Here is a 27,497-nt window from a genome sequence, read left to right as displayed (position 1 = left end):
GATTTTTCTATAATGATTTATTTTTTTTCTAAAATATCCAACACTTTGTTTTAAATTTAGACATAAATATTAACTTATATTTATTGAAATTTAAAGAGAATGAATTTTTTAATTATTAATCTGTTCAAATTTTTTAAAATTACATAATTTAAATAAAGGAAATTATAACCAAGCAATTTAAAAGATAAAAATATGTCATTTCATAATTTATTCAAAAAATTTAATCTGACCTTTGACATAATCCAATATAGTTTTAAAAAAATGTCCAAAATATTGAACACCACAATTTTATTTTGATAGAAACTGGTCGCTCAAAAGAGTCAGCAAATGTCGAAAGTTGGTAAAAGTATATAGACAAATCTATAGAAGCTCAGATTATTTAAAAAATAATAATAAGTAAATATAAATAAAAATAAAAAACTTGAAAGAATGCCTGTGCCATACGAGAATAACAAAATCTAATTAAGGAATTCTTTCGAGAAAACATTTTAGATTGCCAATGTAATACGGAGTACTATATGATATATGATAATATGGTAATAATCTAAGCAATAAAACTAAAGATATCATGGTCAATCAAGAAAGAGAAATGGAGGCATAAAAATGAGGTTATTAATGCAAAGACTTTTCAAACAGACGTTAACTCAAATTATTTTAATCAGCTTTCATTATCAGACATTTTCAATTAAGAAATTTAACTGACCTCGTCATCAGAATTGCAAAGAAATGTTCAAGCAGCCGTAAACTCAAAATTAATATTTGATCCTTCATTACTAGTTTAATTAATAGATCCAATATAAACAAGTGAGATCCAATCACATAAACAGAGTGATGGAACCCCACCGAGTGATGGAGAAACGGTCTTTTTGCATGGGATATATATCTTCAGCAACTTCAATGGCGTAACAGTGACCACAACGAAGAGTTCTGAGCTATGAATTTTGGAAGAAATCTTGTTTCAACCATATTATGCTCAACCATTGTCTCGGCGAGCACTTCTGGTTGCGACTCATTTTCGATTTTTGCAACAGCCTCTAAGACGAAACCAAACGTGACCTCAGTTTTTGCCAAGTATGCAACTGTCTCCATCATTTTGTTTAGTTATTCCTTCATCATGGTGAAGATGATGGCATCTAGATCAAATTTTAGTTGAAGAGCGAGTGTAAAGTCCTCCCACGACACTACAAAAAAATCGCCAATTAGTGACGGAAATATCCGTCACTAAACAGTGAAATTTCTTTACTAAACAAGTTAGTTGCAGATTATGTTTAGCAGAACTGTCAGTAAAAAATTTAGAGACGGATTTTTCCGTCACTAAATTTACTATGGTGAAACCATATGGGACTACCTCGCATTAGTGACGGAAAATCTGTCACTGATTATTGACTAACTCTTTATCGTCACTAATTCTGTCACTGGTTGTTGAGCTTTTGAATGCTGTCATTAATTTCGTCACTATTTTGCGCTTTTTTGTAGCGCGAACTATCTAGATTATTTGGTAGTTTTGGAACCAATCGATGTTGGATGGTCAAGCAAGAGATCCATGACTAGTAAACAATCATTCGCCAGTGATGCTAAAATGCACCGGAAATATTCTTTGTCGGAATGACCTGAAATCCGCACGGTGTCAGAATGACTTGAAATCCGCACGGTGATTTGAAATTCGCACAGTTCTTATTTCACCTCACAGATAGTAGATGCCTTGGAATATATCTCTCATTCTTACTCCGAGAATTTTGTTCTCCACTATTGAATACACCAAATCATAAACAAGATCATTCACACTGATCTTGTTATCCCAACAGGTCGATTGTAGAAAAAATCCCAATAGTAACTCATTACATATTTGATTTCCAACATCTTCCACTTCCATAATTTTCTTTGATGGAATATGGAAATGAGTTATACAACGAAGGATCTGTTTTTTTCTTTTTCAATTTCATGATCTTATGCAAGGCTGCAAAATAAGCAAAGCATTGTCCGAGCTCTAACAGAAGACGATGATTACTCAATCTCAAAGTTCACATTATCAAACTCTCTTCACGCGAGAACTTCCACATTTCACTCTCTCTCATTCTCTAAATCCAGTTTTTTAAGATGAGTTAACTCTCACAGTTTTGGAAGACGCGTGCAATATGCGCAATTTCTGATTTCAATCTCAACTATGTTTTCCAAAGTTGAACTTGTCATCCAACGTGGAAGATATCTACCATTGAAGCCTTCTATACAAAGATACTCAAGATTGGAGTTAGGTTCCCGTGCTTCCAACACCTTTTCATCATCTTCCTCTAACTATGATAAAAAATTCCATTCCCACGACAATGTCAACATCCTGAGATTCTTTTTATCGGCAATATTTGCTTTCTTTGCATCCAAGTGGTCTGTTACACTCTCTAGATGTCGAATATTAAGCTTCCCGCAGAGGTTCAAGCAATGCAGTTCTTCAAGTTGATTACCTATCTTGGAACCCACTACAAACATGCTCAGTGTTTTGAGGCTAGTTAACTTCCTCATTTTAGTAGGCATCTCAGACAACGACCAACAGTTTGACAAACATAGATGTTGGAGATTATATAAGGATGTCAGCTTCCTAGGCAAAGCCATAAGCTTATAGCAATGATCCAAGTTCAGGATTTGCAAATTCCAAAGAGTACATATTGAGTTCGGCAGAGAGCAAATTCTAGAGGATGACATATTCAAGTATCGCAGATGTTTAAGATTGCAAATGGAAGGAGGCAAATCTTTTATTCCATCAACGTTTGCATATAATATTCTTAAACTTGTGAGCTCCAAGATGGAAGAAATGTCCATATCTTGCTGAAAAGTTTTAGGAAATAAAATAGTTCTGTCAGCCAAATTTACCTCGCATATGGTAGTTGCGATTGGAATATTTCTGTCACTTCTTACTCCGTGAATTTTTGTTCTCCATTACTGATTGCGCAAGATCATGAACAAGATCATGCATAATGATCTTGTTATCCAAAAAAGTTGATTGTAGAAGAGATCTGAGTAGTAATTCATTACATATTTGATTTCCAACATCTTCCACTTCCATATTTTCCTTTGATGAAATATGGCCATGAGCTATCCATATATGGATCAACTCTATTTTTTCAATAAAATGATCCTTAGGAAAGGCCTCAAAATAAGCAAATCAGTGTCTGAGCTCCAACGGAAGATGATGATAGCTCAATCTTAAATCTGGCGTTATCAAACTCTCAGTGAGAGCATACATAATTCACTATCTCTCACATATATCCATTCTTCTCGTGTCCTTTTAAACCTTTGAATTCCTCCAAGCGCCTTAGCCGAAGGGGCACGCCAACACACTTCTTCACAATCTCATTCCCAATCATTTATAGCTGCAGAGACACCTCTTCTTTAGGGCTAAAGGTGTGTGGCCTAGGGGTGGAGCCAGTAATTGTAGGGAGGGGGAAAAATTTATACATGAAACTTTAAGAATTAGAGGAGGACATTTAGTGAGAGATTAAAAGAAATAAAACTTATATTTAATAGTATATGTATGTGGATAAATATGAGGGGCAAATGCCCCACCCAACCCTAAGATAGATCCGCCCATGGCGTGGCCTAAGAAGCATACAACATTCTCATCCGACAACCACTGAAGACAATGAGTTGGAAGTGTGACCATTATATCAACAACCTTCTTTTGGCGTCTGGTGACAATGATGAATGCATTGGTTGAGCTACATGATGATAGAGTATCTTTCAAATCAAACCATTTCTCTTAGTGGTCTTTCCAAACATCATCAAGTACAATCAAATATCTTTTTTGGCTTAATAACTCCCAAAGTTGATGCACTACCACATCCAATTAGTTGTTAGGAATCATTTCTCTTTTTTGGATCAATAACTCCGGTATTGAGAAAACTTTTATGATTGCCATATTTGAAACTTTTGAGGTTGTTAGGATTATGTAGAAACATCTTTACTGTATTATGACCTTCTCTTGCGAGTTTTCTTCGTGCTGGGAACAGCTCGGGAGGATCGTTGGAGACAGCCATTGATCTGGAACCATAAGAAACTAAGCTGACATAGCTTTTCTAAACCTTTTTCTTGTACATGAGAAGCACATATTGACTTACAATTGGACATGATTTTAAAAAATCTAATGACTCTTTCTTTTATCTCCCGTAGGTGTAGACTACATGCTTATCGGTAGAAATCACGTAACTATAAAACCAACGGCAATCTAGAGAGACGGTCTACTGCAACGAACTATGCGCTCTGAAAGTGGTCTCTTGATGTTAAGAACCAAGGATATGTTCTTTTCAAAAATATATTCTTGTGAATATAGCCACCAAAAATGTGGTTCAAAAATCCAACATCAATAGGAACAATAATTCCTCTCTTTACCAATCAATAGATATTGATATAAGGATATGATAAAGCTAATGTAATATTGACAAACAATATCTGTTGAAACAAATAATTAAGGATTTGATAAAGCAAATGATGAACACATTACCAAAAAAAAAGGACAATGAAACATTATCTGTAGCAGATCAATCAGATTAGTTCAACTTATGACCAACACATCCAAGAGAAAAATTACCACGGCTTCAATTCTTGTCTCGCCCTGAACTCACAGCTCTGAGTTTTCTTTCACGTCGAGAGAATCTTCTCAAATCCATTAGTGGAGAGAAGCTTGCAATGTAAGGAAGGTAGTGGTATTATTGGCTGAGAATGCCTGATGCCTTCACCCATGTCTCCAGATGCTTGTCCCATGTGTATTGCCTCATGAAATCGATTATCCCAACCACCAGCTCGTGCTTTTCCTCGTCAACGCCAACAAGAAGCGAGTAGTCCATCACGTCTATTGACTGTACATACCATAAGATGTAAGAAGACAATAGTATACGTATAATGTTTGCAAAAGCAATTTGAATCTTACAGCAAGAAATGCGGTATCGTTCCACACAGCTCTCTCTAGCAGACGTTTTGCCTTTGTTCCCAAGAAAATAGGAGAGGTTGGCATAGCCTCTATCAGATTCTGATCAAGCAAAACTTTATTGCTTCCACTTGAATCTGGATTATATCTTGATCGAGCTGAACCTTTGAGGTCATACAGTCGTGTGATATTGCGTCTGTATAGAAGATTCTCCATCACCAAAACATCCATTCTTGTCTCTTTTCCTCCTTTCAAATACTTTGAGGTGACCTTCATGCCAACATCCAACAAAGGATTAGCTAATCCAAGTTTGTAACAGAATTACTGAATGTTTGAAACAATTTAAGAGAAATCTATGTGGCAAGAGAAGGTCTAGAAGCATTAAAAGACCTTTCGAGTTTATGTCTATATTATTGTTACAAAGTGACATGTATTCAACAAGGGATGTTGCAGATTGTCAGCTTCTGAAGTTGCTGAATAATTCCACTTCGATCGTTAAGTAAGTCGAGTGAGCACTGTTATTAGCCAATATCAGTATGTTGCAATATGAAACCAAATCGAAAGATTAGCAATTAGAACACAAATCTTAAAGCTAAAATTCAAAACCAGAATTCGCCAAAAGTAGCAATTATTTTTAAATAGAAACCAATTTGGTCTAGTGATTATAGAATTATAGAATTGCAGTAAATCAAGTGATCAACCTCTATAGTTTTAGAAGATTGTAATGTAGCATATTATATCAAGATGTGGTTAAATACCATAATCTTAATATGTAAAGTTCATCACATGATACTAAATGCAATTTAGTTGATTTTCTCAAGTTGTTCCTTTTTTCAATTTAGTCCACAAAAGTAATCCAAATTCAAATGCGTGAAAGAACTTTATCCCATCAGGCAGCTACAAACAAATATGGCTATTCAATAAGAGAACCAAAACAAAATAGAACAAGTATGGCCAACTCTAGCAGAACTAGTGAAGAATATAAAAAATGTGACATGGTGTTGAAGGAGAATAGAACAAGAAAGGGTGATCGACTCATTTCAAAGACATTTATGTTTATGTTAAAGACTTACAATGAGGTGTGAAAAACAGAAATGCAGATTTGGGAAGATAAATCAGTTATGAACTCTACATAAATTCAGTAGAAGAAAATGTGACTTGAAGTTGCTGAAAATGCTAGTGTGTTTGGTCGAAGCAATGATACGTACCTGTGGAATGGAGTGGAGTTAGCTATAATGAATTCGAAGACGGCGAATGTGGGAAATCTTGTGCCAATCCTCTCCTGTTCCTCTATGGCATCGTCTTTCTAGTTGCGGGCATGCAATGATTCTTAGTTCTTTGGCATTTGGTAGAGCTGGAACAGATACAACCTTTGGGCATGCAGTAACTTTGAGTCTGTGAAGAGATGGTAGCTGGTCTGGGAGTGAATTCAGCTCAGGAAGTTCACTTAGGTATAGATATTCGAGTGTGGGGAGGTGTTGTAAAGGTTTCCTTAAGCACACCATCCTGGGAAGTCGGGATAAGTGTATATTTTGAAGATTATGAAGATGTTTAATCTCTTCTGGCAGCTCTACAATTTCTCTGCAAGATATTATACTGAGGGTTTGCAGAGCAGATAGATTTCGCAACATCCCTTGTGGAATACATGTCATTGTATCAAAATTTAATAAACGTAAAAATGTAAGCACTTTTAAGGCTTCCAAACCTCCTCTTGTTACAGAGATCTCTTTTGCATCACTAATTATTAATGACCGGAGCTTAGGGTACTGTACCAGCATTTCCATTGGGAAACATGTCAGGCTCTCCTCAATATACACACATAGAGCCCTAGGAATGTCCTGCTCAGATAATAAAGCCAGAGTTGAGCTACTGCAATTTAGATACTCCAACTTTTGGAGGAATGGGAGTTGTTGCAGTCTTAATGAAGTGCAATGTGGAATCCATAGGCTTTTAACTTTTGGGAATGCTTCATTACTCAGTTGCTCCTTAGAAAGCCCCTTCAGATTTGGGATATTTGATAAAATCAACTCTTCCAGAGCAGGAAACTGAATCTTTACTGGGTTTCCACTTCCATTTTCTTCAATAATGTACTCCACCCCAATATTCTTTAACTCCAGCCTTTTAAGATGAGTAAGCTCTTCTAGTTTTGGAAGGCAACTACAATTTAGGCAGTCTGTTATGTTAATCCTAACAACATTTCCCAGAGTTGAATATGTCATCCAACGTGGAAGAAATCTACCTCTAAAGCCTTTTATTTGAAGAGATTCAAGATTGGGATGAGGTTCAAGTGCTTCCAATACCTTTTCATCAATGTCTTCCTCTAACTTGGATAAATCATCTCTTTCCCACAACAAGCTCAACTCCTTGAGATTCTTTTTGGCAGCCATATTTGCTTTCTTTGCATCCAAGTGGTCTTTTACTCTCTCCAAATGTCGAATCTCAAGCTTTCCGCTGAGGTTCAAGCACTGCAGTTCCTCAAGTTGGTTACCAATCTTGACACCTACTACAAACATACTCATCGTTTTGAGGCTAGTTAACTCTCTTATTCTAGAGGGCATCTCAGACAACGACTCACACCTAGATAAACACAGATGTTGGAGATTATGTAAGGATGTAAACTTCTTAGGTAAGGCCACAAGACTATGACAATAATCCAAGTTGAGGATTTGCAAATTCCAAAGAGCACATAATGAGTTCGGGAGAGTGTGAATTGTAGATGTAGACAAATTCAAGTATCTCAAATGTTTAAGATTGCCGATTGAAGGAGACAAATCTTTTATTCCCTTGTAGTTTGCATATAATACTCTTAAACTTGTGAGCTCCAAGATGGATGAAATGTTCATATTTTGCTGAAAAGTTTTAGGAAACAAGATAGTTTTGTTTACCAAATTTACCTCACGAATAGTAGATGCCCTTAGAATATTTCTATCACTTGGTATTCCGGGAACTTTGTTTTCCATTATTGACTGTGCTAGATCATGGACAAGATCATGGATGATCATGAACTTGTCATTCCTAACACTTGTTTGTAGAAGAGACCTGAGTAACAACTCATTACATATTTGATTTCCAACATCTTCCCCTTGTATATTTCCATTTGATGGAATATGACCATGAGCTATCCATCGAAGAATCAGTTCTTCTTTTTCAATTTCATGGTCCTTAGGGAAGGCTGCAAAATAAGCAAAGCATTGTCTGAGCTGCAACGGAAGATGATGATAACTTAATCTCAAAGCTGGCAGTATCAAACTCTCTTCTGGCGAGAGCTTCCATAATTCACTCTCTTTCACATATATCCATTCCTCTCTTGTCCTTTTAAATCGTAGAATTCCTCCAAGCGCCTTTGCAGCGAGGGGCACGCCGGCACACTTCTTCACAATCTGTTTCCCAATCAATTCCAACTGTAGAGACGCCTCTTCTTCATGTCCAAACGCACGTGACCTTAGCAGCATCCAACAATTCTCATCTGACAGCCCCTTTAGGAAATGAGGTGGAAGTGTTCCCATTATATCAGCAACCTTCTTTTGGCGTGTGGTGACAATGATGGATGCACCAGTTGAACCACATGATAGAGTATCTTTCAACTCAAACCATTTCTCTTGCTGGTCGTTCCAAACATCATCAAGTACAATCAAATATCTTTTTTGGCTCAACAAGTCCGAAAGTTGGTGCTCTACAACATCCAACTGGTGCAGATCCGTAGCTTTCGCGCTCCCTGTGGCAGCTTCTATCATTGCCTTCACCAAAGTCTTCAACTCAAAATTGTCAGAGACACAAACCCAAATTCTTATATTAAAGTGGTCTACCACCCGCGGATCGTTAAAGACTAACTGAGCAAGAGTAGTCTTTCCAAGACCACCAACGCCAATGATTGGCAACACAGACATATCCTGATTCTCCTTTACATCATTCAACAATATCCCCACAATCTTTTCTTTATCTTTTTTTCTACCATAAATCTGATTAGTATGGTTCAACAGAGAACCCGTCTCACGTGAGGCAGCAACTTCTCTTGGCCTATCAACAGGCATCTCAAGCAGATGAAATTTAGCACGCTCTGCAGCAACACCATCCAGTTGCTTTGTGACTTGTTTCATCCTCCTCCCGATCTTGTGACGATACAAAATCTTCTGGAGGCTGTAGCGACTGAGTTTGTTGCGAGTGTGTTTGAGTTTGGAGACATGAGTGTTGCACTCATCCAAGATGTCATCAATCTTATAAGCAAGGGCGTTGAGTTTCTGCAGCCAATCTCGAATAGGCTTGCTCTCGATTTGCTTGTCTTCGGCATCTTCCAGCACAGCTTGAAGGGTGGTGAAGGTGCTTGAAAGCTTCTGCATCTCTTCATCAACGCCCAATATCAGTCCAATCTCCTCCTTGATAAGCGATCCCAGATTATCAAGAACGACTTTAAGAAATGCCTCGGCCATACTACCATAACAAAAACTCAGATAAGGAATTCTTTTGAGAAAACTATTCTAATAGCCAAATTTCAAATATAATAAGTATGATAAATATGAAGGGATGCTTTGAAATGTTCTTAGATAGACACGACTTTATTGTAAAATCTAAGAAATCAGTTTTCAATGCTCAAAACACTAAACATATGATTACCAATAGAGATTTGCAGTTGGAATTGATAAGGAACCTCAACATGCTAATTAACAATACCTCAACATGTTAAATTATTCATGTGTTGATTTAGGAAGTCTTTTCATGAATAACATGCTAAAATATGAGGGGATGCTTTGGCATGTTCTTAGATAGAAACGGCTTTATCGTAAAATCTAAAATTCAGTTTTCAACTCGCAAATTGGATATTCATATGGTGTTATGTCAATACTCAAACCACTAAAACTAAAGATAGCAATAGAATTGGAAGTAAGAAGGAATCAATAATATCATTACCTTTCAATTAGAACTACAACGCCAAACGTATAATTGCCAATAGAGATTTGCAGTTGCAGACAAAAGAGAGAAGTTCAATAATGCACCATCAAGAAAGAGCCATAGAGTTGACTAATTGATTTTTTCAAACAAGCTTCATTTTAATTAATGAGATTCCAACAACCCTCTTACCTTCTTCATTCTAATTGGTGGGGATTCAAACAACCCACTTAAATAACTCAAATTTAGCTTCTATGGTTTTGTCTTGGTTTTGGATTAATTTCATAATCAAACTGATTATTAAATATTAATTCGTTGAAATAATTATATTTACTTTCCACAAAATATGTGTCACGATTATCCTTTTCTACAAAATAATTTTCCATCAAATTTCAAGTAACCTCAGTTCTGAATGTACAGATGGATTAATACATCTTTATAATCTAAAACAAACATGAATCTCACAGATGTTTGGAAAAGGGAAAAGTATAGATGTAGGAAATGAAAAGGCAGAAAGCAATCATCTTATTAAGAAAGGGATAAGAGACTATTGTTCTGTGTAGAGTTGACACACTACATTTTACACTTGGCTCCTTACACTGAGATTCTGAAACCTATATACATCCCAAAAAAGAAAAAGAATGTGATGGAAAAAGAGCCTTTTTTTCTGCATCCAGATCTACAAACAGGTACAGATGAGGCAGCTACAGTAAATAATTGAAGCTCAAAACCCGAAGTTTTACTGTATGGTGACCTTATCTTGCGAGCTTTCTTCGCGCTGGGAACTGCTCGGGAGGATCGTCGAGGACAGCCACTGATCTGGAACCATTAGAAAATAAGCTGACATTGCCTTTCTAAACCTTTTCTTGTATTGAATTGGAGAAATTATTGTGGGAGAAGCATTCTTGGGTCCTCCGAGAATGCCTGATGCCTTCACCCATGTCTCCAGGTGCTTGTCCCATGTGTATTGCCTCATGAAATCGATTATCCCAACCACCAGCTCATGCTTTTCCTCGTCAATGCCAACAAGAAGCGAGTAGTCCATCACGTCTATTGACTGGACATGCCATAAGATGTAAGAAGACAATAATATACGTGTAATGTTTGGGGCTAAAATGGAAAAGCAATTTGAATCTTACAGCAAGAAATGCAGTATCGTTCCACACAGCTCTCTCTAGCAGACGTTTTGCCTTCGTTCCCAAGAAAATAGGAGAGGTTGGCATAGCCTCTATCAGATTCTGATCGAGCAAAACTTTATTGCTTCCACTTGAATCTGGATTGTATCTTGATCGAGCAGAACCTTTGAGGTCATACAGTCGTGTGATATTGCGTCTGTATAGAAGATTCTCCATCACCAAAACATCCATTCTTGTCTCTTTTCCTCCTTTCAAATGCTTCGAGGTGACCTTCATGCCAACATCCAACAAAGGATTAGCTAATCCAAGTATGTAACAGAATTACTAATTACAGTAAGCATACATATAAAGACGATACAGTTCTTCACTCGAACAATATGACAATATGAAAGGTTTCTTTCTGCATGTTTAAGAATTTATACCTGGTAAATGCCTAAGATCTTAGCTAGGCATGTCGGGCATCCAATGCTTATCGACTCAGACAAGTACTTGAAATAAGATGGTGCAAACTTTATAAATGACTCAAGCTCCGTCTTAGTCACTTGTTTGATTATAAATCTGTCATCTAAAGTTTTGGCGAAGAAGACATTGCTTTTACCACCCTGTGCACCCCACTTCTTACAGCGACTAAGAGAGCGGATGAAATCCAACTCACTTGAACAGCAATCTTTCCTCAAGGCCTCAAACTGCTTAGCAAAATAACAAGTTACAGTATACTTCACCTTTCCCGGAGGACTGTCATCAGTGAAGGATATTCTTGAATGCATCGTACTTGGGTAAAGAAGAGAGTCCAAACCAGAGAAACTCCGAGAACCCGAGGATAAGATGCTTTCATCAGCAGAGCCAGGACCTTTCATTGGTTCTGAACTCAACTCATCAAAAGAACTAAATGAAAATATATTCATCGGATCTAGTAATGAAAATGAGGACGAGGACTGCAAATAGCTCTTCTGTTTATCTGGTTCTGCTGACATAAAGTTATGATACTCTGGTGACACCAGAGTATACGAAATGACGCTAGTAGGCTCATCATCATAAATTGGGACAACAATGTCACTATCAGCTGTAGGTAGCAGCAGTCGAGCACCACCAAGGTGTACCAGATCTCTAAATGAGGAGATATAAGCTGGGCTATACTCAGCAATCTTGCCGAGCCTCTGCAAAGTAGTTGGAGTATTTTTGTTGAAGATTGACCGATACAGAGCCAAAAAAGGTATACCCAGCCAACTCTTTGGATTTTCAATATCATTAGGTCCCTTTGCAGGCAATCCAGAACGTAAAGGATTAGTGACTGAAAATGCACCAGAAGAGTCTTGTAGGAATGTGTTAGGAGTATTGGTCTTTTTGTCTTCAGAATACACACGTTCTGACTGCTGATTCCCTGTCCATGCAGTATCGAGATTATCCAATGTATTTTCCATCACTGGGAACTGCCCCTCTGATCGGGCCCTTCGCACAGTTTTATTACATTCTGGGATGTCTGACTGGTTACTCAAATTTCTGTCAGAAGGCTGATAAAGGTTGGGATCCTCTTTATTTCTCGAGGGCTGATCTATATCCATTCCTTTATGAATCTCATCTGGACGGGTGATCCTGCTCTCTTCTCCCTCATTAGGCATTAAATAAGGCATCATATTAGCAAAAGAAGAATCCAAGCTGGTGAACCCTCTAGTGAACCTTGAAATCGTATCCACCTCGGACCGCTTCTCCCTGATATTGGCAGGCTTCTCCTTCAGTGTACCAACTTTATATTTTGAAAGTTGCATCAACCGCTGGTCCCAGACATAAGCATGAAAAACAAGCTGTCGTTTTATTCTGTTGATCTCAAGAATGTCCATATCTGGCTGACCGTGTTTGACTTCCTTTTTCAACACATACCACAATGATTCCTATACAAAACAAAAGTTCATTTTTTAGGAATACAAAACGAAAGTTAATGTATTTTAAACATGACAGATGTCACAATGTTTCTTCTGAATGCAAAAACACTACCAGTGTACCGGTTAATTAACTGATATGAATTAAGAATCAAACTTAGGGAATTAATTGTTAACCAAACATAATGAATAATTAAAAGGCATGTGCACAAGAATAACCTCAAATTCTTTTATTTCCTTCTGAAGCATCAACTCTAGTTCGGCAAGCAGTTTTCTACATTCATCGGTTTTTTCGCCGGAATCATCCTCTACTCTGTCTGAAATATGATGCAGCACATCCTGAACCTCAGTGATAAAGACATATGCCATGCTGCTGACCTATAGTTGCATCAAATCCAGTTATGAAACTGCAAATCAGAGAAACCAGATAAAGAGTAAGCATATTCTCCATATTATCTTACCTCCTCAAAGTCTTTCTGTATCCACTCCTCCTTGTAATAGTTGAATTCAAGCATTGATGGTGGAAGATAAACAGAATGGACATTGATGGGAGCATACCGAAAACATGCAACCATCCTCCCAAACCTGCATATAAGATGCACCAATCAAGACTTAATTGATAATAAAAGAAGTCTAACTCTTTGTAAGTGATATCTGACATTCTAACTACACTGCCCTTAAATCCCACCACCCCCAGCAGTCCAGCACAAAATAAAATATGAAGTCAGATTCAAAGAGAAAACTCCCTTTAGTAGACATGAGAAGCACATACGGACTTACAATTGAAATGATTTTAAAAAACCTAATTATCTAATGGGACTTATCAGCACAAATCATACCCATAAAACCGAAGACAGTCTCTATGAAGGGAATGACCACAGCTAGCAACTCTGCTTGCAGCAGCATGGTTTGAAAAGCTGAGTTCCAAAAATTTTCCAAAAGATAAACCCCAGGCAGCATCTGACATTACAACTCTTTTTGTAGAAGGAGGAAAACCGTTGGTTCGTGGACATCGTAAACAACGATGCCACATCCATATCTTTCCTTCCTTCTCGCCTGGCAAAAGGGATTCTTGAAGTTTTTTCACAGAGATGGTAAGGCTGCCTTGTTGATGAGTGTAGCAATGAACATGAGCTTCTGAAGGCATTTCACATGAACTACATCGTGAGCCCTGCCAGACAATATATAGACCAGTATCAAAGATGATCTTCAAAGAAATGCAGCAATATTAGTGTACACAGACACATGAATAAAACATAGTGTACCTGATCAAACAAATGGTCTCGAAGAAACCGACCCAAAGGTTTATCAAAATTCCCATAGTATTTGATTCGGAAGAGATGAGCACGCTCACATACAATTCCCTTCAGCACACATCTTGTTGAAAGAGAGACCAAAATGCTCTGATGATCAGATGGTGAGGGAGGAAATTCATCTCTCAGTGTTTCCGACTCCCCAGAGTAGTCCTTTCCATGCTGCCCCGAGAGTACTGACTCAGATTTGTCCATGTTCAAAGGAAGTCTATTTGCATCACCCGGCGAAAAATTAAATCCCTGTCCTAGAGCCTCATCCTCAAATAAATGTTCAGAATTTAAAGTATAATTTCTCTCCAGATTAGTCAATTGTTTAGCATCAAAGTATCCGTTAGCATCCAGCCTATTTCCTTCCATAGAATAAGGACTATCAGAGAGCTGCTCCCACTGAGAACCTGATATGTCAGCACCAGACGTGATGTTATCCACATTTCTAATTCTAGATTCAGCACTTGGAATTTGAGCAGTGGAACCTTTAGAAAAAACAGGCTCTGCTACAGACATTGAAACTACTAGAGACCGTCTGCTATCCAGAGACAGGTCATTTCTAGATTGAACTGCATTAGTGGGCTGCTGTTGTGCTTGAGGTTTTTCAGTGGAAGGAGAATTATAGCCAGGTATCATAGAGATGGACCTATCAACGCTAGAGGGCTTATCTGGCAGGGCCACTTTTATTGGAGATTTCAACGGGAGTTCCGGCAGAGAAGCACCTTCATCAGCAAGAAATGAGGTCTCGAGTGCTAAATGGTAAGCAGCAAATACACCATAATGAACTACATGTTTGACTCTCTTTAGTTCATCCCCACTAGCACCCTTGAGCAGAATCTGACTCCCAAAATGAAATAAAATTAATACTCAGCTGAAAAAGTGGCTCAAATTTTATAAATCACCAAGTTGTTCGCAGATTACATAAATACTAATCCAAGGTTCCAAACACCAGAATTCCTAATATATTAAGATAAAATAAAAGGAAAAAGACAAGAGCGACTACCAATAGGCAATAGTGACTAAACTCTCTCCTCACGCTCTCCTCAACGGAAACATAGATGTGTGTGTATGTGTGTGAGTGCATGTGTGTGAAATCTTGCAGGAAACTTTGAGATGACAAGCAAACAATTGTTGTAAGTCACTAAATGACAATATAGAAGATGGTGCATAACAATTGATACAGTATTCGGAATCTGGTCAAACATGTTCTGTAAAAAGCTAACTCTATTTCTGATTATAAAACAATCATTATTTCTTCTTAAGGGAAGTAAGTGTAATATACTATTTGAATTCACGTTAACCAGGAGTAATCAAATTTTATATGTTTAAATTTAATCCAAATATTGTGGCTACCATCTCTCACAATCTAGATTTTTAAAGATACATTTGGCTAAGTTGTCGAGGATATTAACAGAGAGAATTGCTCATTTGGCACTCCAATGCTCACAATATCCATACATAAGCTAAATGTCAACACCTTTTTGGCCATTATGTTCGTCAGGATTATTATAAATAAAAGATTTTACAATAACATGGGTTTGCAATACACTAAAGTCATGTAACTTACAGTGCATCCCAATGGGCGTGGGCAGCCTTCAAAAAACATCAGTGTCTTTGTTAACTTTTTTCCACCTTGCCCGGCAGAACCAAGATTCTCAATAAACTTCTCTACACGAAATGAGTCGCAATATCCAAGTTTTGGGGTAGAAAGACTGTCAATTGAAGGAACTATCTGTGCCCCGCTGCAGCGAGCTATGCGCTCTAAAAGTGGTCTTTTGATGTTAAGAACCAAGGATATGTTCTTTGCAAGAAGATATTCTTGTGCATATCTAGATACCGATTTTTCTACCAAAAGAACGTTTGGGTGGTGGGCATCAATTTTGGCTACAGCCATTTTCAAATGGTCCATTTCCTGCAGCAGCACAAGACAAAGGCAAAAGGCTAATGAATTTGGTAGACAAATAGTAGAGAAGTTAATAGCATGGTTTCCTAGTAGTAAAGGAGATTATTTCTTATCCATGAACAAAACAAAGAAAAATTAGTTTCAGGGGTAATATAATGTAATGACAATATTTAATTCTACAGAGTTTAGTTATAGTCACAACCTGCTGCAGTAAAGTATCAAAACTTGATAAGTGATTAGCAACCCGCTGGTACTCCAGGGCACCCCCAAGCAGTAGAAGTCGTGCTTTATCAATTTTTGAACTCATCCTCCGATGAGCCACATTTTTCTTGCAAACAATCCCTTTGATCACCGAACTTGTGAGGAAAGAGGTAATAACTTCATCAGCATCATCAGAAACAAAACAGAATACAACACGCATGAATTAAATAAGGAATGTAGGATCCAATTCCAAATTTTCGTGACCTAGAGAGTTAGATATTTCCTTTCTACTATCTATTATCCAAGTATTTCCATTTTCTTAATTTTAAGAGTTACATAGTTTCTTAGATTACTAAATTTGTATATTCAGAAATTCTTGAAAAACAGTTAGCAGACAACAAAGAAACTAAGTAAAAGGGTGTTAAAGTATTCACTAAAATCATATCATGTCGCCTGATACATTAACAACCTAATGAAAGTTGTCTAAGAGAAAAATCATATGATGGTGTACTCTAACCATCTAACGGCATCAACACCTCGAATATGAGAGGAAGGGGTAATCATGAGGATATCTAGCAAGCATTTACATTACATGAAACAGAAATCAGTGGGAACTGTAAAGTTATATGTGGATCATAAAGCAAAGTGATATATTTTCATTAATTAAGTTGACCAAGGATGTCATTCCTAAACAAATTGACATTGAAAACTAAAGTAAATAAAATACCTCTCACTGCGATTCCCACAAGCTATGCACTTGACTTTTACATATCCCCCAGGATCCATTCCTCCACCCCGACTTGTATCTGGCTTTAGAAGAGTAGCAGCTTCCCAGCACAAATGTGTAATAATTTCCAACCAACTCTCATAGTCTGAAGCAGGAAAGTTCTCAGCCTGCAAAAGTTGGGATATAAGAGCTGTGAAATGCCCATCAACTACTCTTTTCATTGCTCTCCGGTGTTCCTCGTTTGATCTATCCCTATTTCGAAGTTCCCCAACTACAAAGCTGCTTGATCGTAGGTAACCCCATTCTCCTGTGGCATCCTCACCAGGATCATCATCATCATCATCAGATACAAAGACTTCTCTCTCGTCCTCTTCATCTTCAGGCTCTGGAGGAAGCCAGATAAGACCATTATTCTCATAATCCACAGCTTCAACATCTGCATCATCCATCGCATGTGGAGGAGCTAATCCAAATTGGACATCATTATTTTGTGTATCTGCTTCTGTACTTGTTTTATAGTCCAATGATCCTTGTGTCTCTAAATTCTCAGGTACCAGAGCTGAATTATAATCTGGGTGAGTGCTTTCCTCATTCGATTCTGCTTCGCAAGGCCCATAGATATGATCAATCTGACAGTAGCTGTTGGTTCCATAGCCCATGTCAGGGCTTACTATATTTATTTCGGAGTCTGGTTCATGAACAGGGTAGTCATCATCCTCATCATCACTCCTGGGATTGCCAATGGCATAACGAACAAAACATGAGTTCCAACTTCCAATAAACCAACTAAATAAAAGTACAAAACTTGTAAATGAATCAATGAAGTAGGCAACCAATACACTTCTACTCGTTGTAACACTTTACAAATAAAAGTTTTCTGTATATAGAAAATTAACTCTATGGACATGACTGAACTGCACCAAATGTCATGACTATAAAATTGTAAATTGAAGGCACGCCACAAAGCTAGTAGTTTAAGCACCAATTCCAGAACAACAATTCCCTCTGTGAATTGACCTAATCAACCCGAGCTTGACAGGGACTGTTGGGTTGATATGGTAAAAGATTCCCAATGTATTCCAAAGAAGCCAATTCTGCAGCCACTTGATGGAACATCCAAGAAAGAATCTTGAAATCAATAGTGTGGTTATATCCCAATGGGTCTCAAAAGATTTAACTTATTTTATATGATCATCTCCAGATCATAAGTGAACATTTTAATTTTAAGAATGTTGTACCAAACCCCAAAGACCAAGTTGGCCAACAGATAACGTGGGTAGAACAGTAACTGGATTGTCATTCTTTCTTAAACTTCACTATAATTATCCTTTCAGATACTGGAAATGTAATGATTAAATTATGGATAGCACTGAAGATTCCATCCACTGTTTGCTTTCTCAATAGAATGACAGTTATAATAGTAAGGGTTTTGGAAATTCACTTTAAGATCATTTATACATTTCTGGGAAGTGAAAACAGATAACATGCAGCTTTACATTCAACCAACTATGCAGAAACACCTTCAACTCCATGCTCAATTTCTCAGGCTCAATATAATAAACTGCAAATGGTCAAGAAAAAAGTTCCACCCTTAGGGAAAAACTTCTCTTCCAGAAAATATTATGCAAGAGTGGGCACACAAATCCTCACCAAGGACTCGGATGAAGCTCATAAGTCAGTCCTAACTCCTAAGATGCTTCACTCAAAAAAAATTGCCATTTATAAAAGCAAACACCTATAACATGCCACCAGGAAAGTCAATGAACCATGAGGTTTGTGCATCTCAATTCGATTTAATGCTTATGACAAACCGAACTGTAAGTAAATGAAGGCAAAAGGTAATAAAAAATTAGCAGTAGCATAAAATAGAATATAATTGAGGTGCAGTAAGTGAATCTTTTGGGAAAAAAAAGTAACTCCATGTTATCATTATGTCATGTAAATAAGGAAGGGGAATTTCTGGAATTACCTGCTGCAAGATCCCAACCGATGGCCAAATGGATCCATAGAATCAATATAATCTAGTTTTTCAGGGCTTCTTGCCTGGTCTTGCTTTGGTGACTTTGAATCCATCCCTGCAGAAGAATGAGGACTCCGACTAACAGCGCATGAAACATGTTGGAAAGGCCCTGTTGAGAATTCAGTAGAACCAGCACTACTGCCACTGTTACAGGTGCAGCAACTAGATTGACTGCTCACCAAGCTCGATGAGGATGGAGATGGAGTGATCCCGGGACTCGACTGCACCACGTTACTGCCAGTAGCAACCTGTTGCTTCCATTGCTTGAAGCAGTAATTACAAACTTTAATCCTATCCCTATCTTCTCGCCCACTCTTGGGCTCATCAGGGAGTGCGGGCACAGTGTTTAAGGTGCACCTGCCACAGAAAACCCGCCCACACAGCCGACAGTGATGCTTGCGGTTGAAAACAGTAAATGCAGAATCACACTCGTAGCACACCCTGCAGCTTTCATCGGGCATCCAGAAATCTCTCGATATATTTCCAGATTCCCCCTTCATTGGAATCCATGATCTCAGTACGTCAACAATCTCAGACAATTTGTTATTCTCGCTAGTACTGCCCATGAACGCATATAAACATCAAACCTCATGGTTATGAATCAATCATCAGCCACTGCCAGGCTACCTATAGAACTCCTAAAACACCATAAAACGAAAATAAAAAATAAAAATAGAAACCACAAATAAAAAACTAAAAAGCACAGCAATTACCAGGACATCAGAAACAACCTCTAGCCCAAACAAATCCGATTAAAAACCACACACAACCAGATCGAAAAAGCAAAACAATAATCACACAACTTCTTCAGTAATTCCAGCTGCCAAATCGTACTAGCGACTAGACTAGGTAGAAAAACAATAAATGCAAGCGGTCCACAAGCACAAAATCGACAAATTTTCCAATTACAGCCTCATTCACGAACTTCAAATAATCACCAGCTCAGCTATTTATTCAAATTGAATTCAAAAAGGGGATACCTTATTCCGAATCGCTACGGAACTTAGGCAAACTCAACAAATCACACATCTGCAACGTTGCTTACATATTCACCTCAACAAATCCAGCGCGACTGATCACAGTGCCGCATGTGACCTATTGCTTAAATACGTGTCTACCTAATCCAATTACAGCCACAATAGAAACCGAAAAACATTCACACAGAAATGCTAACCTGGAAGGACTTTTGAGCAGGAAAAATACGCATAATTTGTGGCTGAGGAGCGTCGGAAAGCTCCAAAGGAAGGAAAAAAGTAGCAACTCTTTTATGCGGTGGTAAATGGCGGGTTACGCAGGGGTGGCTGGAATGAATGGAGAAGGAAAAACCAGAAAAATTAATGGAAATTGCGAGAGCGATGGAGAGAGAGAGGGGTAAGTGGGAGGGTCACGAAAATGGTATGAGCGGAGATGGCGACGCAGCTCATGACTCGACTCTCACAGAGAAACAAACAATAATTTTCACACCAAAGTAAATAATTCAATTCCCTCCAAATAAAACTCTTTTTTTCTTTACTTGTGATTCGGAATTTACAGAGTCAAACACAATGAATAAGGTCGTCTGTTAGCTTGGAGAACCACCTGCGGTGGTGACAATAAATTGAACACAACTCCTTGGAGCGGAATTTTCGTATTGTGGAATCAATGACAGTTTCAAAAATCGAATTTAATGAAATTTTTCAGTCTTTATGAGTTGATGGTGGAGTCGATTGACCACGTACCCAGCCTAAATCCACCACTTTCTGTATGTATGATGATTGGAGTTATTTTATACCACTCGTAGTTTAGTTTGACTCGATTAATTTACTTGCTTTCGTGAATTAAACTATCCGATATAGAAATTAAAGGTTATTGGATGTTAGTGTGCTGATTTGCGGTATAATTGATCCGTTTTTTATATCTATATGTACTTGGAATTCAAATATTTGCCTCCAATCTATATTCCATTTGTTCCTTAAAAATGAGAATTTGGTAATGATACGAGTTTTAATATAAATCAGTGAACATATAATAATTAATAATAGTAAAATGAGATTATTATTTTATTGGGAGAATTATAAAAGAGTGTTGCTATTTTTAAATATTTTGAAGCCACGGGATATATGTAATTGATGGAATATAAATATTCATGTACATATAGTTATTTTTGTACTTTGTGTACTTTCATTTGTATATAATAGGCTCTAATTAGTTCCATATGAGTATATTACTAGTTGTCAATTGAAGCCTTCAACATATATTTGTGGCATTTTATTTGAGTGTCTAAACGCCAAACCTTTTTTTGTCTAAATGCCATATTTGCCATGTAGATTCGTTACAAGTAATTTTAATAGAATTGTGTCCACTAATTGAAAAGAAGACAAAGTATTGTTTAGATCATATGACGTCGTTAAGGGCTGTCAAATATTGCTAAATTTTATGTATTTAAAGAATAGTATACGTAGGATTTTATCAAAATTATGAATAATTATTCATATAAAATAATTCATATTTTCAGTATATCGAAATGAATAAAACCTATATGTAATTATTAAGTAAGAGTCCCTCATAAATTGAAATAAGCAGGGATAATATAAGAAAAACAAATTTTAATTTAATCAAATTAGTCCCCTTTAGTCAGTAAGAAGAGTTTGTTTTGTTGTTTTTTCTCTCTCATTTTGTCCCTCCATAATCTCTATGAATGTGTTGAATTAGGAACTCTAATTTATAAATAAAGCTTTATTAAATTCGTAGTACAACATATGATTTAGTGCTAGTTATTGAACTACATCAAAAAAAAAGCCAATTTTCAGATTTACAATTTAAAATTTTAATTCAAAGTATCTCTATGTAATAAAAGTTGAGGGCCGACACATCGCATAAAATTAGTTAGCAAGTGCATGATCAATGATAGCATGATATAAAATTATAAATGTGTCAAAAATCAAGACCTCAATGATTAGAAGCAAATAACTCTACGTGTTGTTATAATCAGATGACTATGCAAATAGTATTAAATTGCATGCACATAAATAGACAGTTTGAAATTCTGAATCCAGCTCGCATACATAACTAGCAACTCCACATTAATAAAATAGTATTGTCTTTCACTTTCATTTTTATTTTATTACTATTGTTGTAATCTATTCAACAAATTGATTGAATTTTTGTCGTATATTAATTTGGATAAATATTGAATTTTTCCCAATCATTTTAGTTTTTCTAACAAAATATGCCACCTAAGCCAATTACAAAATATATTCCTATAAAATTTTTTCCATTTTGAAAAGAATTCGATATTTTTTTTTATAGTATGGGCATTTTTTGTTGAGATTATTAACCAATTAGACAAAATTGAACATTTATCCTATTAATTTAATAACTCATATATTCCTTTCAGTCAATATCCATTTGAAAAGGACTAAAGCTACATTTATTCTTATATACTCCATTATTTTATATAAGAAGACAAACTAGATTGTACTATAGAGTTGTTAAACAAACGATCAATTCGACCAAGTTCAATTGCCTAAATAAAGCCTCATCCAACTTTATTTAGATAAAAGTTGGCATCATCATCTCAACTCAAATGTATGTGCATACCATACCTCTTAAATAGCTTAATTTGTCTGTTTAGAATGAGCTAATTTCATTAAATAACTCTATGACTTTGGACATAAATCGACTTTCTTGAGTTATTTATTATGTTAAAATTCAAATTGGCTGCTCTTATTGTTACCTATTGATAGAGTCATATTCAAATTTGTTGTTTTAATTAACTAGATTAAAGGTTACTTTGCTATAAATCCACGAGCTATATTTAACTACTGTTGTGTCAATAATTTAAAAATATTATTGCAAATATATAGAACTTCATGTATTAAAGGGAGGTTTCGGAATAGATTGAATTCACGTTACTTGCACAAGTGATCAATAAATTAATTAAATAATGACTATCAAATAAGGTCATGATTGTGTTTTTAGTTGGAAGTTATTAAATTATAATCAAATTTTAATAATGAATTGAATTAAAGGTTAAATTCTATTTGGAAAACTAAAATCCCAATGAGCTTCTAATAATTAAATGTACTTAGAGCATCCACAATGGATGCCCTAGTAAAAGCCCCAATGAGAGTCCTAGTGATTGCCATATCAGCATGCCCTATCTTTCTGCAATGATAAAGCCCTAGTGGATGCCCTATGTCTTATCCACTTTCATTTCAATTTTAAATCATTGTTTTTTACTTTTATTTTTAATTAAACTAAAATATCAAAATATATTATATTAAACACCACAAATGCCAAAAAAAAAATACATTACTTAATTTAAAAGTGAAACTATATCATACTTAGCTAAAAAACAAAACTACATTAAAACTAAAATACTAAATTAAAAATAGAGAAGAGAAAGTGAAAGATTTGGTGTGTGAAAAGTGAAGAAAAATGGAGTATTTGTAGTGGTTTAATTAGGTTTTAAATAATTTAAAATAAAAAAAAAATGGAAAATGATCGGACTCGGGCTCGGGCATCGGCTTGCAATGGGCGCCCGATCTCACGCCCGATAGATCGGGCGAGAGATGGGGCGCGACCGAACTCTCGGTCGTCCTCGGGCATGCCCGTGACTTGCAATGGATGCCCGATCATGCCCGAGCTCGATCTCGGCCGATCGGGCGTGAGATCAGGCATCCATTGTGGATGCTCTTATAAACCTAGGAATCACTCAATATCAATCTAGAGAAAGACAGTTGTTTTTTTTTCTTGTAGAGTCATAGTATTATTATATGGAAAACACCAGAAAAGAAGAAAATGCCATAAATTATTGCATTATTGAGATTGATTGAGAAATAGACAGATTGTAGTTTCCGGAGGAATGCCACCTTTTCAGGTAACAACAAATCTGGCATTGGGCCTCAAATAGAAACAAATTATAATGCAAAAAGCAAATAAATAATTGATCCCCAATATTAGTATTTTATATAATGTGATCTTTACCATTTATAGCAAAAAGCAGATAGATCTCGTGTCTTATGTGAATGTTGAGGATACTTTTGTAACTCGACCTTTATCTAAATAACATAATCTAAAACACATAACAATGTAAAGATTTACTTATATTTATTTATCAATATAAGTGTTGTAACTATCTAATGATCCTAAATAAAAATAATAGTAGAAATCTTCATATATATTTTAGGAGAAGAGTAGTACTTCAAGTATGTGACTAGTAACATAAACCAATTTATGTACAAGTTTATGAGCATTTTTTAAATGTAGATGAACAAAATATAAGCATCTGATATGTACATGTCACCAGCAAGCACTATACTATACGCGAACCGGCCCGGGCAAGGACTAGCGCTTCACAGCTTGGAGTAAAGGTCTCTGAGAGCAGCATACAATGGTTCTGCAGCCTTTGGCCTATCCACACTTCCAAGAAGGATATCAGCTGTGGTTAGGTATGGATCGCCGTAGAAATGAAGGTTTGCGTCCATTCTTGTTGCAACAGCGTTCCCTTCGAGCGAGACCCCCACAAATGCACCTGAGACATTCCCATCCAAGTATATGGTGAGTTATTCCTGTATATGATTGTTAACATATCGATATTGGCAGAAGTGTACACTCAATGCTTTAACATTTCATTATTTAACTCTCTTGGTTTGAGCTCCCAATCTTGGGGTAGAATCGAATTCTATAATCAGTGTTCAAAGAGTCAAACATTTCTAATCAAGTTATATTCATGATATTGCATCAATTATGGTCACTAAACTTGTCGACAACATCATGTATCCATTCGTTCATATCACAGCTTTCAACTGAGTACAAAATGCAAATTTGAAACAAAATGATGATTTCAGTCTGAAATTGTTTTGAGTAAGGCAACGGTGGTTAGTTCAAAGGAACAAGGTGCAAATAACACTTTAAAGGTGTGCAAAACCTTAGGGGGCTTTGCACCCCATGAACGTTTTAACTATTAGCTACCATTCAGATAGAGATACCAAGAGATCATACCTTTACTACAACTGTAAGTATAGCACATGCCGGACCCTTTATCTCCAGCTCGTAGATCTGCCTCAACAACTCTCCCAATTGGTCCAGCAGCAGCACTGCAACCAGCACCAAGAGAAAAATGCATGCGACTGCAAAATGTTTTCACAGCTTTGGTGTTGTGCAGCACAATTATGAAATCCATGAGTTCACCCCCGACCTGTGAATAACAAGCAAAAAATCAGGCTCAAATATACAGCTTTTTAGGAGGAAACACTAGTCTGTGTCAGAGACTCAGAATACATACAAACAATTTAAATTCCAAAGAGAATGGGAACATAGAGCTCTCACCAAAATAAAATCACAGATATGAAAGTTTAACTAAACTCGCTGACAATTGATTCTAGTTCCTTGTTACAGGTAAATTAATTTATATATTTCATAAAAGAAAGTATGCAACATATATACAGATCCTGAGGTCTACAAGCATACCTGTGCACCCCATCCCAAACCAGCAGAGAGAATGGCAGATGGTGCCGACCATGACCCATCTGATCGCCGGGCAACAACCAAGCCAGTCCCAAGTTTATAAGAAAGTAACACACCAGCTTTAGCAACTGTTAAGATTGCCAATCCTCTTGCTCCTTTCAAAACAGCCGCAGGGATGGACTTCTCCGGGTTCAACCTAGCCACCTGTTCATTAGATGATTTCAGTTTCACCATCTACAGATGATAGAGTTTTCATTTAATGAGGAAAAACTTTTCACTCATCAACAATGGCTAAAGTTCGATGAAAAGCTGTATCAACGAAAAGTCATGAGACTCAACCAAGAACACAGTCAACATACTATTTCAGTATTTCTTAAGATCGAATAGTAAGATAAGAAACAAGAACAGGTCAACATCATTCTTAGAAATTTAAAGAGCATTTAAGTGAATAACACTTGAACCTGCGAAAAGTTCCTCAATGTATTGGTCGACTTGTATATTTCATGCTCCATGGACAACCCCACAGGAAGATTTAACCACCCTCTCGAGCAAGTCCAATCCATCACATCATGCTTTGCAACCTGGGAAGCATTGCTGATGGTATTGATCAATACAGCTTGCAATGGATCAAGCCTATCATAGCAAGTGTCACACACCCTCTGCGGATTCCTTTCCCTAAACTTGGCAGGCAATAAACACCTCCCTTTTGAGCACACCCTACAAAAGATGCCTCCACAAAAGCGACAATGGTGTCTACCACGAGTCAAAGCTGTAAAGGGAGCAGTGCATTGCATGCAAACTGTTGTCGAGCTGTCTGGAAGCCATTCCGGTGGTTCAGCCTCCAGGACATCTTTGTAAGCATTATAATTGAAAGCATTCTGCTCAAGAAGTGGGGGAGCACTCGGAATGTAAACTGAAGAATGCAAGACTGTTTCTCCATCCTTTGCAGATCCAAGGAATGATACATTAGAACTTGGCAACTGAGGGAGACCTCTTACAGCAGAATGATCTTTATTCCGTCCAGTAAGAATGGCAAATATCCCACCCATAACATTTTTCAAGTTCACCTCAGGTGGGCCATTTCTCGACACCGGTGGGTACTGATCCTCACCCGAGTCATAACCTCGATCCATAAAATCATCAGAATCAAGCGGATTTGGATATGACACTTTATGATTCAACACCTCCGCATTATGGCCTTCTTGCGGTGGCCAGGGAGTGTCATCAAAATCATCTACATAAGAAAACTTGGTATTCGCCTTTTCCATATTAGACAGGGACGCATACGAAACTTTCCCCTCTGAAGCCATGAATTACGCCCCACGGTAAACAGACAATAAAGATACTGGAAATGACACCTGAAAAAAGGCAAATTATATAAAAAAAGAAAGCAAATTTATAATCATAATCCAGTCTATTCTCAGACGATAAAGGAGAAATAGCTAAAGGAAAACAAATGAACATCATCGTATTAACCAAACAAATTCGAAGTTAGCTAAGTGGTGGAAGAGCAATCTGAAATAAATGGATCTAATGCTGCATGTAAACAATAAATATCAACAGAAGAAGCTACAAAATCACCATAATTCTGAAAAACAACCAAAGTTAAAAACAGAAAAAGAAATTGCACATAATAAAGCGTAAAGTTCATAACTTGCAACCAAATCCACCTAAATTGAGAGTTCAGAAAGGCTCAATAGAAGTTAACAATATGCATAAAGCAACTAATACCGCGCCATGTATACGATCAAGTCGATAGTATAAACTAGAAACAGATGTTACTTACAGAGACGACAACGAATTTTGGGACCCTTGAATTCCAAGGTTAAGGCGATGAATATATAATGGATTGAAACACTAAAATTCTGCCGAACTGGGATTTAATTGATGATTAAAAAGAGAATCCGAAAAGATTGAACGAACCCTAATTATCGGGATTTGGCAATTTGGGGGTTTGGGTTTTGATGTTTGCGTTTGTGAAGAGAAGATATGATGCGCAAGAAAACATTTTATTTCGGCAAATGCCTCAAATTGACACGTCATTTGTTTATTTTTATTTTTTATTTTTTTATGTGCCCAAACTCCA

At 36.8% G+C, this 27,497-nt stretch overlaps 2 protein-coding genes and 1 pseudogene across 8 annotated transcripts; all 3 read right to left on the bottom strand.

Moving 5' to 3' along the window:
- Positions 1–4,382: 4,382 nt before the first annotated feature.
- Positions 4,383–9,977, bottom strand: LOC125193206 (disease resistance protein RGA2 pseudogene; annotated as a pseudogene). Of its 3 annotated transcripts, XR_016137724.1 has the most exons (5): positions 9,818–9,977; positions 6,121–9,340; positions 5,303–5,427; positions 4,916–5,182; positions 4,383–4,844 (listed from the first exon to the last, which is right to left on the bottom strand). The product of XR_016137724.1 is annotated as a disease resistance protein RGA2 pseudogene, transcript variant X1 (transcript). The 3 variants fall into 3 exon arrangements; XR_016137725.1 differs by lacking the exon at positions 5,303–5,427; XR_016137726.1 differs by lacking the exons at positions 4,383–4,844; positions 4,916–5,182 and having other exon boundaries at positions 5,189–5,427.
- A 327-nt stretch (positions 9,978–10,304) lies between these two features.
- Positions 10,305–20,383, bottom strand: FAB1A (1-phosphatidylinositol-3-phosphate 5-kinase FAB1A). Of its 4 annotated transcripts, none has more exons than XM_048095793.2 (12): positions 20,136–20,383; positions 18,911–19,599; positions 16,942–17,670; positions 16,216–16,369; positions 15,678–16,022; positions 14,075–14,947; positions 13,649–13,980; positions 13,271–13,394; positions 13,029–13,187; positions 11,355–12,821; positions 10,936–11,202; positions 10,305–10,853 (listed from the first exon to the last, which is right to left on the bottom strand). In XM_048095793.2, the coding sequence occupies exons 2-12, from the start codon at positions 19,525–19,527 to the stop codon at positions 10,536–10,538; spliced, it is 5,385 nt and encodes a 1,794-aa protein (XP_047951750.2). In that variant the 5' UTR covers positions 19,528–19,599; positions 20,136–20,383; the 3' UTR covers positions 10,305–10,535. The 4 variants fall into 4 exon arrangements, with proteins under 4 accessions (XP_047951750.2, XP_088913657.1, XP_047951751.2 ...); XM_089057531.1 differs by having other exon boundaries at positions 18,911–19,519; XM_048095794.2 differs by lacking the exon at positions 20,136–20,383 and adding an exon at positions 19,942–20,127.
- A 3,712-nt stretch (positions 20,384–24,095) lies between these two features.
- Positions 24,096–27,401, bottom strand: LOC125196573 (RING/FYVE/PHD-type zinc finger family protein). The gene is made up of 5 exons (XM_048095142.2): positions 27,198–27,401; positions 25,873–26,769; positions 25,415–25,615; positions 24,947–25,142; positions 24,096–24,476 (listed from the first exon to the last, which is right to left on the bottom strand). The coding sequence occupies exons 2-5, from the start codon at positions 26,719–26,721 to the stop codon at positions 24,298–24,300; spliced, it is 1,425 nt and encodes a 474-aa protein (XP_047951099.1). The 5' UTR covers positions 26,722–26,769; positions 27,198–27,401; the 3' UTR covers positions 24,096–24,297.
- Positions 27,402–27,497: the final 96 nt, after the last annotated feature.

Source organism: Salvia hispanica, chromosome 4, assembly GCF_029641045.1.
Source record: "Salvia hispanica isolate PSC_SH4W2 chromosome 4, Shi_PSC_v1, whole genome shotgun sequence".
In the NCBI taxonomy this organism is placed as follows: domain Eukaryota; kingdom Viridiplantae; phylum Streptophyta; class Magnoliopsida; order Lamiales; family Lamiaceae; genus Salvia; species Salvia hispanica.
The sequence above is the reverse complement of the archived record's forward strand: the minus strand, read 5'-3'. Positions and strand labels throughout refer to the sequence as shown.

What these genes read in the sequence shown, in the direction of transcription:
- FAB1A (XM_048095793.2), bottom strand. Translation starts at nt 19,527, where the DNA reads ATGGGCAGTACTAGCGAGAATAACAAATTGTCTGAGATTGTTGACGTA. An exon ending in TTGATACTTTACTGCAGCAG is followed by an intron (nt 16,023 to 16,215) that starts GTTGTGACTATA and finishes GTGCTGCTGCAG; the next exon opens with GAAATGGACCATTTGAAAAT. An exon ending in AGATCTTAGGCATTTACCAG is followed by an intron (nt 11,203 to 11,354) that starts GTATAAATTCTT and finishes GTTGGCATGAAG; the next exon opens with GTCACCTCGAAGCATTTGAA.
- LOC125196573 (XM_048095142.2), bottom strand. Translation starts at nt 26,721, where the DNA reads ATGGCTTCAGAGGGGAAAGTTTCGTATGCGTCCCTGTCTAATATGGAA. An exon ending in CATTGAGGAACTTTTCGCAG is followed by an intron (nt 25,616 to 25,872) that starts GTTCAAGTGTTA and finishes TCTAATGAACAG; the next exon opens with GTGGCTAGGTTGAACCCGGA. An exon ending in GTTTGGGATGGGGTGCACAG is followed by an intron (nt 25,143 to 25,414) that starts GTATGCTTGTAG and finishes TGTTATTCACAG; the next exon opens with GTCGGGGGTGAACTCATGGA.